Source organism: Gasterosteus aculeatus, chromosome 3 (genome assembly GCF_964276395.1).
Source record: "Gasterosteus aculeatus chromosome 3, fGasAcu3.hap1.1, whole genome shotgun sequence".
In the NCBI taxonomy this organism is placed as follows: domain Eukaryota; kingdom Metazoa; phylum Chordata; class Actinopteri; order Perciformes; family Gasterosteidae; genus Gasterosteus; species Gasterosteus aculeatus.
In genome coordinates, this window is record NC_135690.1 from 12323824 (window position 1) to 12337053 (window position 13230).

The 13230-nt window shown below is 43.9% G+C and overlaps 1 protein-coding gene across 1 annotated transcript; it reads right to left on the bottom strand.

The window, feature by feature from the left end:
* Window positions 1-665: 665 nt before the first annotated feature.
* On the bottom strand, window positions 666-13022 carry LOC120816135 (protein APCDD1). Its single transcript, XM_040171509.2, has 5 exons — window positions 12690-13022; window positions 8318-8504; window positions 7175-7700; window positions 2551-2872; window positions 666-2208 (listed from the first exon to the last, which is right to left on the bottom strand). Exons 1-5 carry the CDS (start codon window positions 12727-12729, stop codon window positions 1751-1753), a joined length of 1533 nt encoding a protein of 510 aa, XP_040027443.2. The 5' UTR covers window positions 12730-13022; the 3' UTR covers window positions 666-1750.
* Between the last annotated feature and the right edge of the window lie 208 nt (window positions 13023-13230).

Here is a 13230-nt window from a genome sequence, read left to right on the forward strand (position 1 = left end):
TTAACGCTTCACCTCAGACACCTGCTCTGTTATGAGCCTAAAGTCTAGTGGGAAGTTTTGTTTGATATCAAAGTGGATTTGGATTTCTTTTTCATTCTAGTTATAAATGAGATCCTTTATAAATTGTAATGTTTCATCTTGCAACTTGAACTTTAGAATGGGACAAATTACTTTGGCAGAACATAGTGCTGGATGGTAAAATCTGCAATCATCATATGGCCTCAAACTTAATTCAGCACAATGGCTAAAATGCAGAACCTGCTTTACACAATTATTTTCCCCAAAAGTGAAACCTGCAATCATATAATCAAAGCGTAATGTATGATTCATACCCACTCCCAGGAGGACGGGGCCACTGTGGGAAAATCCCAACATTTGGGTTTACTATATGATTAGAGGACCAGCTGTTGTATCTGAAACTGAATGTTGGTTGAAAGTCATGTTGCCGCTCTGCGTCAAAGTATAACCTTGATGGGGACACGTGTTAAGTGGCTGCTATGAACTGCAGACGTGTGGTTGAATCTCTGTACAGGGTCTTCAGTGTAAACAGGATTCTGCATTAAGGACAAGTCGTAAAATGATTTTTTTCCACGACCAAATTAGCACACGCCTCAATGGTGTGTTGCACAAAAGCCATTTGGAATTTATTCAACTCTCAAATCTGGCAAATTTCCAAAATCTTTTTATTGATTCCCCAATGGAACACTTTCAAGGATCTGGACATCAGAACATAATGTAGTTATTTTAACCATTAGATGAAAAACAAAACCCCCCAAATACTTAACTTCCTGGTTTACCTCAGTCTTCTATATTTGTTATTACAAACTTAGCTTTGAAGCAATTATATAGAACATAGTTTATGTATGATCTATAACACCGATAACATATGGATGTATTCAATGAACCAAAAAAAAAAAGCATGTTACAACTTTGAATTGCACATTACGCTGAATTCAATATTCTTTTACAGGCCGGTACAGGAAATGTAATGCAATAATTTAAAATGAACACATTTTTACATGTGATAAACATTTTGTGCACAACAGTGGAACAATCAATCAGCTTTCCTACATTTTAGAATGCTGATTTTTTTTAAAGTTAATAGAATTTTCATATTGCCCAGTCATGATTATTTCAAAATAGCCCCATTAGAAGAAGGTCACACGTTGGCCATTGAATACAAAGCTCTCTTTTGAATGCAAGGAAGTTTATTACCTTAATATCATCCAAATTAACATGCCCTTAATTCATAATAGATAGAAAACTACGCTCAAGTTCTCTATACTGAATTGTTCAAAGAGATTCCTGTTATAAAAGTAGTGTGGAGCTTTTTCACTGTAAACAGTGACTTTCCACGAGCACAAGTCCTCCAGACAGGGAGCTGATTTCTACACATCATAGTTGCAGGTAAATACACTGAAAACAGCACTCCAAGTCTGTGTGGATATATAGGCATCTTCGTGTAGTCATGGAAACGGGACAGATTAGTCTTTGGCTCCACTCTAAAGTGCAAAAGTTTCTGTGGTGCAGCAGTGTCAAGTCTTCTGGTAGCTGGGAAGGAGAATCAAAGGATCAGGAGCCCCAGTTTTCATCCTCCTTCACATCAGAGAAGTAAAAAAAAAAAAGTTAAATGTCCGCTCTTGTGATCCACCCTTTCTGTCTAGGCGCGTCCTACGTCGGCGTGTCCTACGTCGGCGTGTCCTACGTCGCGCCACCCACCCTACCACCCCCCCTCTGCCCTTGCTGCTTTCTACCTTTGCCCGCTGAGGAGCAACAACGTTCCCAACGCAACGGCAGTCATCGCGGCGCGTGGCCGGCCGCCCCCGTGGCGCCCCGCGCAGCCGCTGCGACGCGGCGTGGCCCCGTCGACGTCGCCCGCCCCGCTGGGGTCGGGCTGGCTCGCCGAGCACTGCTTCAGGGGCGTCTGGTAGGAGGTGGCCCGCTTCTCCGGCCGGTCGGGGCTGGAGCCGTCGCTGGGCCGCTGGCCGTTGTAGAGCAGGTAGCGGCCGCGGGCGTCCTGCTCCATGCGGAACAGCTCGTACTCCGTGTGGGGGAGCCGGATGCCCAGGGCCACGCAGCCGTCGGTCAAGGTCACGTCCTGCTCCACCCCGACCTGCCAGGACCCCTGCACGCCGCACTCGTTGCCGTTGAAGACGTTGAGGAGGGAGGTGGTGGTGAAGTCCATGGGAGTCACTCTCATGTGGTTCACTGGGGGAGGAGAGACGCAAGATGGAAGACGTGAACAGGGGCCTTCCTGCTTCCTTGGTGAGGTGACACAGGCTCACAAGGAAGAGGTCGAGGTGAGAAACGTGCACGTTTGAAATAGTCGTACCGCGAGATTTGAATCAACAATTGAAAACATGAAATAGAAGTAGCAGATTATGTTGCGGTTAGAGAAACCACACCCCTCCATCTTATTTAGGTTTTATAGTTTTTACTTCTATTGTCATTTTACTTCTTTCTCTATCCCTGATTGAATGAAGTAGCTTGAAATCTAGCGCCTTCAAAGACTTGGTATTTAACATTTGAAGTGATGATCAAGCGGGTCACCTTTGAAAACGAACTCCGTCCCGCCCATGACCCGGGTGGAGTGAAGCCCGCGGCTGTAGCGCCCGCGGGCGTAGATGGTGAAGGTGGGGTGCCTGCAGACGGGGTCGGAGAAGTGGTAATAGTGTCCCTCCCACGTGTGGTTGTTGTCGTGGAAGACGAAGTGACGGGTGAGGAAGAGCACCTCGGGGCGGACCTCGCAGCGCTGGCTCACCCACTGGCCGTACAGGCCCACGGTCAGGTCGGCCCGCGGCGGCAGGATGGGCGGGTGGAACTCGTCCGAGCGGTAGATGATACGACACGCGATGCAGCCGTGCTCGTGGTTCTGGAAAGCCAGGGAGAGAAATGGTCAGCCTACAAACAGAGCTTATATTAGTAATGAAAAACTACAAAAAGGTTTATGTTTGAATGAAGTAAAGAGATTTCTCTCCGAACACAGTTGCTTAAGAAGCAAAGAATTGCGCCATTTCAATGAGCTTTACATGGAAATAAATCCAGCCTAATATAGGAGTTGTACAATTCAAATAGTGGAGGCAAGTGAAAACAGATTTCATCAAACAGCACCCTCCTCTGTCTGATTTACACACCAACGGCAAGACTTTGCTTTGAGAAAGTTATTTTGCTACCGTGTAGCCAGTGAACGCATTTATGATCGGGTGTCATTTGTTCATATGTTCCAGTTCTACGGGAAATAAAGGCTCGGCTTGGACAATTTTCATGCTACATTTGCATTACAGTGACTGCACTAAGCACAACAACATTTGTATTATTCATTTGTTAGAAACATGCTACATTTACCAGTTTGTGTTATATGTTTACCTCAAAATGGTCAATTGCAACTAGAAAATGACTGGAAGCAGGAGATGTATAAACGTTTGTGTTATTATCAGAGTTTCTAGCATCACAGCTTCTTGACGTTGTGAGCAGACTCGGATCAGAATGTCCCACGAGTCTATTATGGGTCATTTGGTGGGTTTCTACATGCAAACCACTGAGCCAGACTGATGATGGAAAAACAGATATTCAGTGATTCAAATAGAATCAACCACATTTATGGAATACGTCACCACATGAATAACACCAAATCTGCACCAAATAAAGAATGAGGAAAACAACAATAAAGAATTGCTTCTAAATCACATTAAATCAAAAAATCAGTCATTTCTGTCCTGTAAATCCTTTCGTACTTCTGCAAACAAACTCTTAGAGTTCCCTTCGTACATTCAGTCATACTTTAATCCATAATCGGAAAATGGTATAAAATATACATTAAAAAACTGGCGTCAGTCAAGAGGTGACGGAAGATAGATTTTGTCTTTCAGTCGGATTGTCCCGAGGAAGCCAGACCAGGTTCCAGCCTTTTCTCAGGCTGATCACATTATTTAACTGTAGAAGACAGATGTCTGGTTCAACCATAGCAGGAAGTCGCACAGCGAGTCGAACTTTCACGCAACAGCGTGTCTTTTTCAACCGAATGGTTAAAAACACAAAAATCACATTAACTTCACAACATGTGTTGTTTAGTGGAGCCGCGGTGCAGCACGGGGGGGGGGGTCATGGTATTCACAGCCAGGACAGCTGTGTGTTTCTGGCTGCAGAAAAGACGGAGCTGGAAGCTTTCATCGTTCTGTATTCCACAAGGTCTCGTCCCACGACTGGACTGCAGGGACACGGTGGGGTTTTTGTTATTTGAGGGTGGTCGAAATCAAAAAGGGCCGACCCAGTCGCTTGATTCCCGGACAGCGGTATTTCAGCATGAAATTCATGGGAAGTGAAGAAAAGTAGTAACCGCTCCGTGAACGTGACGGGTTAATGGGACCACTACGTGGTGCATTTATACCGAACTTTCAGTATTTGTAGGTAAGAGGAAGACATATTATACTGTATGTAGCAAGAGAAAATAAATACAGTATTCAGAGAGTTTACTTTAACACATGTATGTGTACACAAGAAAAAAAGAGCAGGCGGCTGCAGGTGTGGGAAACATGTTCCAGATCTCGAGCCCTTAAAAACACAGACTGAGCGGAAAGAAATGGCCCGACTATCAATCTATTTTTCTCCAACTCACCCCCCCATTTTTCCTGAGGCCCTTATAGGCAATGAATGGTATCAAATGTGGGGAGACCTACCCATGCATCCATCCATCCATTTTAAAGCATTCATTCTGAAATTAACAGGGAAATAAAATGGAGGAAATGAGTTAGCTTATTACTTCTCTTGCTTCATTTAAAATTACATTTATGCATTTGATTTTACGGCCGCATTGGCAGCCACTTTGGTCTGAATTGACTTAGAATCCAAGCCACAGTAGATCAAGGAGAATTAGAATTCGTTCTGGCAGAAATCTTTCATTTGGGCATTTTGGGAAGTACCGTCATAGTTCAGGGGAAGATGATGTCCAGAAGCAAACATTTTACAAGGAACAGAAACCACAGCAGACTTTAAAACACTTGGTTTTAAAGCCAGTGGTGGGATGTAAATATATACATTCAACTTCATATATTTCTACTGCACTAAATCTCAGAGACAGATTTAGTATTTTTTACTCCCCTATATTTATCTGACAGCTTTGTTTTCAGACATCTCAATGTTTGTTATAAACTAAAGGGGGACATTTCCACTTATGTGTGAGAACCTTTTACTGCACAATGAGTACTTTTACTTCTCATACTGCGGTTTTGAATCCAGGAAATGTAATAGTAGTGAAGTACTTTCACACAGAGGTGTTGGTACTTTTGTCTAAGTAAAGGATCTGAATGGTGAAGTCATGGGACATAGACCCGCATTTCTCCTGTAAGACCACTTCCCAGGAATCCATAATAAGTCTTATCTGGCTTTATTGCGCAACTTTTAAGTAGATTTCAAAGGCTTATGGTCTCCAACTAGCAGTATAGGACAACAAAGTCAACAAATGACCACAGAATAACCACTAAAAGACTTTAGCAACAACAACAATATAAAACCACAGATCCCTTCCTAACGTACATCATTATCAAGTGGTTGTTACTCCGCCTCAATGACGTAACCGAACGAGGCGACGGGAAATGAAGGGAACAGAACAGAAAGCAAATTAAGAACATAGGCTGCTGCCTCGCTCTTGCATCACCTCTGAGATCCACCCAATAACCACAAACGAACATGCTGGCACCATCCAATGCTCTGGCCGGGGACCAGCTCCGGGTACACCGCTTAGGATTAATGGATTCTAAGTCACCATAGCAATGAAAATCCCCAAAGAGGAGAAACCATTACAACCTCAAAAAGATGAGATTTCTGTGTAAAAAAAGGGGTTGAGGTATTTTCTACCACTGTTTCAGCCAAAAGCTGTAGAATTTTAAATATAATTTACTTTATGCACATAGCTGGTGACCAATGGGGCCCAAATTTGGCCGAAGCCAGTTATGCTGATGTTATATGGGAAAGAATTGTAAAAAGCCTTCTCACTAATCATTTATTACCAAACAAATGATTAAACCTTTCGCAGTACATTGCTTTGATTGCTCCGAGGCCATGCATGAAATCACACCCGCTATGTGCTCATATGGCCGCATGATGCTAAATTCTAGGAATACCACATGTCGATCACTCCCACAGATAGGCCGGGTTTCACATTGCACCTGGCCCGACCCGAGGGGCTTAAGGAGACCAGCTCTGGTCGCTGCAGAACCACAGGGGAGCTTGTCCGATCACAGATCCACCTCACCGCACTGTTTACGTTGCAATCAGCCACACCGAGCCCCCTTATCCCCCCCCCGCTCAAATGGATATTTATTTAGACAGCGGACCCAGACATGATTTTACTGTAATTTCTGCGGAGGGTGACAGTGAAAACACGACTCTAGGGTTTCACGCGGCGGAGCAACCGCTGCTCAGCAGTGTAAATAGAAAGGTACATCCTGCGAGCACAGCGGAGGGAAGAATGGGCTCTTTCTTGGTGCTACATTTTGGAGATGAAGCCGGTGTGTACACGGTTTCTGGTTTTTACTTGTACAAACATTTAGCGTAGAGGGGCAGGGTTGTTGCATATGGACGGACCCGAAGTCTTAAAAAGGTGGAGTTTACAGTCTCAGATTCATAATGTGTCACAAATTAGAATATTTACCTCACCAACAAAATGTAAAAGCAACACTATCAAGTGCTGCTTTACCCAGGTCCCCTCACGCTTTACGCCAAGACAGATTGTCATAAAAGAACGCTGTCATCAGGTCAGCTCACGCCAGTCTGGGGTGTGTGTGTGTGTGTGTGTGTGTGGACACAGTGGGAGTTGAGTTCAGGCTCTCCACCCAGCTGTGGGTTTCAGGACGGTAAACAAAACTCTACCTCTGGCTTTGTTTTGCTTTCCTTGTTGAAACACGACCGGCTGGTAAGTCTACACGCAGTTAACCCCTCCAGGTTAACTGTGAAAAGAACCGCCGCGTCATGGACTTTAGAGCTTAATTCTGGAGTTGTAGAGATATTAATACAAAAATAATAATCAACACTTTTGTGTTTACAGAATTCAGTTTTTTCTTGTTACCTACTCTGGTAAGAATAATGTCGCCATCCATCAGGAAAGGGAATCTACGGAAATATGGCGGCTATGTTTTGGCTCTACAATAACCGCTGCACGCCATCGCCGGGGACTTACCTTGGCGTTCTGCAGGGCGGTCTGGTAGCTGGACGGCTTGTAGTACAGCCTCTGTGACGGCTCGGTGTGGATGTCCCCTAGAAACAGCTCCTCCACCAGGTGATCCAGGTTGTGGTGCAGGTACTGCTTCTCCACCCTCAGCAGCTGCATCTCGTGCATGGCGAAGTTAAGCTCCCTGGAGCAGTCGTAGCCGGCGTCCTCGCTCCACAGCTCGTAGATGGCGCTGGGATCCCAGGGGCCCTTCACGGCCCCTCTGCAGCTGTGGTTGAGCCTTTGGCTGAGCTCTTTGGCCACGCTGGCCGTGTGGCAAACCATCTGGACGCGGTGGAGGTGGTACTCCGCCTCGGTGCCGCCGCGGATGATCCAGGAGGCCTGGCGTAAGCGCAGGCGGCCGCGGATCACCAGGGTGTAGGTGGGTTTGGTGCAGTGGTTGTCTTCATAGTAGAACTGGTGAGCATGGAAGGTGTTGTTGGAGTTGAAGCTGTAGGAGCGCGTCAGGAACTCCGGACCTGGTCTCACCTCACAGCTGCAAACGGGAAACAGGAGGTTTCAGATAAATGTCATTCAAGTTCTCGTCCAATTAAAACAGAATTACCAAAAAAGGGTCTCAAGTAAAGTCCAGGGTCTTTTTTATTTTGGTGTCTTTTTGCCTTTCAGTCAAGCTGCTGTTCAAACGGCCTTCTTCACACTTGCATGTACAACATTCATATCTACCACTCTCAGTATTTTAATTATGGTGATAAATAATTGAATTGAGAACATTCATCGACCAAAGTATAACATTATCGCGTTCACCATATATTTTTTCGTACCTTCTAAGCATCACTGGTTTTATTCCAGTATAAAAGTATAACCCATTTAAATTAATACACTTTTTGTGGCTCAAGATAAGTAATGTTACATCTATAAATGCAGGAGGAAATATAATTTGAAACTCTGTGGCTGTGTTACGTTAGTCAGCAAATATCTGCTCATCCCAGTTTACACTTCATGATTTACTTTGTCAATAACTTCAAATAAAATCATTGGTTTTATGCAACTTTAACTGGCAAAATGTTTGTGGATGAGCTTGATATTACCTGGAGGTAATCTGCAGGAAGGGAGAGCGTATATGTTTGGGAAACACGGGTCCTAGTTTCTTACCTGGTGGACACCCAGTGACCCTCTATGCTGGGAGGCATCTGCACGGAGATCCGGGCTCCATTGTGCAGGTGTTTTAACATGTGCGGGCACTGGCCGTCTTTGAGTGATCGGTCGTAGGTTTTCTCCAGAGAGAGGCGGCTGGACCGAGCGTCCAAGTAGTGAGGAGAGGAACCACCTTCAGCCCAGCCTGTGGAAACAATGGAGACAGCAAACACTGTAGCAATTGTGCTTCATGAAGTGAAAAATAAAATGAATACTACAACTTTCAAACACAAGTTTATTTTTTTTTGGTTACCTACAAATAAAAAATAAAAAAAAACATGATTTAACAACCGAATCATAACCCCCCCTCTTCCTATGTCACATGCAGGCTCATTAGAATTCATCAACTTCCCATCTTCGTATGTGAGAATAGTTTATTTCCGTAGTAACGCAGTGTATTGAAATATAGTGAATTAACGCAGTGAATTAAAATGAAATCCTGAATAGACACCGATTCTGATATATAAACCTTTAAGTCATGTTTTAACCTCGAACATTTGCTTCAAAGAGGATAAAATGTTGAATAAACCACCACAGAATGTGATACAGACTTAAAATAAACTAAACTCAGAGTAAATGTGGTACAAATTCTAATAATGAAGTCAATTACAATTACTTCAAAGTCAAAGTGGTTTGGCTCATGGTTTCACTGCTTATTCGATCAGTAAAGCTTCTTTATTTTAACTCATGTCAACATCCAGACGTTACAGGCCTTCATCAGTGACCTGCAACACCTGGTACGAACTTTACGGGTTAATATTAACATGTGATGAAAAGGCAGAGCCTGGAATCCCGGTAGATGAACTGATACATGTCTGTGCCATCACAGCTGACGAAAAAGCTGAAACATACTCAAAATCCAAGCTACCAAGTAAAAAAAAAGGACAAGCGCAGCATTGAAGTTCCCACCCTGTCTGCGTACCCTCAATGCACCACATGGAACAACAATGTGCTCAACAATGGGATGTGTTTAGGGGGAAACCACATCGGAAATGAAAGCATTTTCAAAGCCTTCGGCTAAAGAAAAGCCTTGAAGCCCACATTCCAACAAGGTTCGATTCAATACTCAAATATCACCCAAATCTACCTTGAAATATGAAGACTTTGCTTTAAATTCTTTCTAGCTGGACACAAAGTGCTGATTCGTTTCATTTAACACCCCAAAATGCAGCGGGTTGTTGCGTCGGTGCTTTTCATTCGAGACCAATCACCACAAGGGAGGAGCAAAAAAAACATCTGATTAAAAGAAGCCAGAAGCTCCAAGAAGAACAACGCTCCATCCAGGTTTTGTTTATTTTCTTACACCCAGCAAGGTCCTCCTATGTGTTTAAATCACCACATCACAGCGGTTCTCAGTAGAAACACTCGACCGGGGGGGGGCAGGGGGGGTTACTTGATCCCCGACTCAGCTGGCGGCATTAGTAACACTGCTGGCTGAAGCAGTGTTAAAAAAAGTCCAAGAAAAGGCTTCACAGTTTGCTGTCTTTGTGTGTGTGTGTGTGTGTGTGGCCTTTTTTTGCACCTGCAGTCAAGTGGCAGCCAACAGTACTTCTACAACAATGGGAGCAGAAACGACCAGGATGTGTATTTAAAAAGAAAACCCCGGGGAGATTATTATTGCAATCACACTTTCAACCCCACAGGTTCCTGCACCTCAGATTTAATAGCAGTTGCATTTCGCGCCATCAAAAAACACAAATAATACATGAAATAGTGACGCAAAATACACAACAACAGCAAGGGCTGGTTAACAAACATTAACAATTGAATTATCAACATTTTATTATAGACATTACTTTATGCTTGAGCGCTGAAGTGTGTTGCCTAATCAATAAATGATGGACATAAAGTAAAAATATCAGCTTAATAAAGTTTCAGCTTCTAAAATATGGGTAGTTGCCAACAACACGAATGAACACTTGTGTGACGCTGCAGATCAAATGGCGAGTTATCACCAGTCATTGCAGACAAATCTCCTCCATTAAACAGACAAGGAATGTTGGAAAGTTAAAGCAAATTTGCTAAAACTGAAAATGACCTCAAAAGGTCTGACATGCATCTTCTGGAGCTTTCTTGACAGATGTGGAAGATTGAGGCGTCAAACTGTGAGCAGCGAGTCTTATTTTAACATTTATTTGTGGACTTTTGAGGATATCCTAATTATATTGAAACACGGCCTTCGTTTGAAGCAATGTTGACATCTTCTACATCAAAGCCAAACAAGGACTTAAAATGGAAAACCGGCACACGGGGAAAAAATGAGGACATTATTAAAAATAAGTTCTGCGCAGCCTTTCTGTAAAATTACTTTTTAAGAGGAAGCGTCTCTACACACTCAATGAGTATTGAACGTGTGAGTTTCTTCCAAAAGCCTCCTTTAAGAAAAAAACCTTCCCCACATTAAGGCAATAATCAAGCTCCAGCGTCTCCAGTCCCTCGCTGCCGCTTTTCCCAGACTGCCGCTCTCCATCCAAATCAAAGCACCAACAAAACCTCCGGAGCCTCAAACCACAGAGAACATTTCCAGTTGGCCTGATCCCGCCAGTGAGGTAAACGCACAGGGACGACTTGACAAGCAGAGAGTCTCCACATGGTTTACGGGGAGGGAATAATGGAGAACTGGCACAGCAGAGACCAAAGGACAAAGGACTGTTCTTGGCGTTATCTCAGCATTTGGCACCGACCGCGTTTGACTAGAAGAGGAGTTTGTCCGCGTGCGTGTGTGTATATGTGCATGCATGTGGGGGAGGTAATGTAAACACTAACAGGGTCAATTCAGTCTCACCCTTAGTGTCATTTAATAACAATATTTTCGGGAACTACTACGCCCCTTCCTCTGTTTCCAAAGTAAAGATGGAAAATTAAAGCAAACATGGATGGGAAAGAAAAAAAAGATATAGTGGAAATGAATGTACAATTCCAGTACAAACTACTTGTTGATTAAGGTCATTTCATGTCATTTTGAGTTCTACCTTTTCCTCAAAGGAATGACAAATATTCTCCTGTTGCGCTGCCATTTAAAAAACGTATTAAAAGTTGTCTTTGCCCTTAAGCTGATCACCACTGATGAGGAGGGACGTGCCGAGCTGCACAGCAGTTGGTTGGTTTATTTAAACTATAGGTGGCTCTTTCTCTTCGTTTGTCAAACTGATGGCAGGATCATTTCTAAGAATGTTTCCCTTGAAATGATTCTGCTCGTTTTCTGACAGACACTTCTGTAATCAAACCACCAACTAGTAGAATAATTAATGAATCTTATATGAATCTTGATCACAACGTGAAGTACAATCAAGCTCATCCCAAACTAGCAGCGAGCCAACAGGGGGCGATCAAGTTAGAGTTTTGGGTAAAACTTTTTCTACAATATTATTGATATTTTGCACTGTAGATAAGGACAAGCATTATTGGAATGCAAAGTTGTGCATATTAGCAGGAATGTAGCAGAACATGGAAAGCATTTAGGTGTGCGATAAAATATTTGGTATCCGATATCCAACACAAGAAGTTGCAGAATGAGAAATGATCGATCTTTCGTGAACATCTGGAGAATGGCTGAATGTATACAGATGGAATAAAAACTAAATACCCTGCAGTCTTAATTAGACTTATCATTAATTCCATTAAAAATGCGGAGTAGCTGCTGCTGCTCCATGACTTTTATGACCTTTTACCCCCCCACACTGACCCAGCCTCACAGAGCATCTTCATCCCCAAAAGGCTGCAGTAACGCACCACTTAATTCAACGTTAGCTCCACTGGGACACACTTAAGAATAAGTGGACTCAAATATTGTTTTTATCTCAACCCAGCCGTTTGAAGTGGAAGCCAAATGTGGCCTTCTTCTGTCCCTGCGTGTCATCTGCAGTCCCATAATCCTCAGCTGCCCAGATCAGCAACGGGTGTTTTAAGTGGCTCTTAACTCCCCCCGAGTGCTTTCATCTGCCCCGGGTGAGCTTTTTATTGCCTTTCAGCCTTCAAACGTATTCATCTTGGTTGGCACAGGGGATGATTTATCCAGAGAGTAGTATTGCTATTTGAGCTGTTGGACACAAACACAGCGCTGTGATGGTAAACAGGTGTGCTTATAGGTGAGGAGAGCAATGTCTGCTTCCTGCAGATTCTCCACAGAGGAAAATTACATTTTAAAAAAAGTCAAATAAAGCATCAATAATTTAGATGAGCTCCGCCATCTGTGTGGTTCTAAGCAACAAAGCTTCTCGGCTGTTTTCGCTATTTGGCGTGAACACGTGGAGTCAAACGGACCTCAACACTTCGCATCTCAGCACCTCATGGATCAGAGGGAGTTCAGGCAACTTCAAAAACGTCTTACCTAGAAAGGCAACGAGCAGCAGTGTGGACGAGAGACCCATGCTGCGCTTTGGAGGATTCAAACGAACTTCAATGGTCCCACTGGGAGTTCAGCGTTTCCTTTACGCAGCGTCCTCGCGTATTCCGACTCACATTGTGAATCCAAAGCGTGGGCCGATCGCTCCTTGGATGTCGGAGCATCATAAAGGAATCACGGCTCCGGTTCAAACTTCACTGTGGGGCAGTGTGGCCGAGTTCAACGCTCCGGTTCATCGGTGAAATGAAGCAGCTCGCTTTTACGCGCGCCCCCGCCTGTCCTGAAGGACTGTTTTTACGCGTGTCTGGAGACTGGACTATCCCGCCCCCCCCCATCTGGAGAGATTTTAGGGGCGGAGTATGGGGGGAAGTTGTCTTGCGTTACAGGCACAATGGAGACCAGGATTGCCAATGTGTACATGGTGATATCCAACTGATGATTTTCTAAATTAGTTTTATCTCACTCGTACTTAATGCTGAGTTGCATAGCAGCATCATCCTCTTCATCTTGTCACGTGGCCAAATCA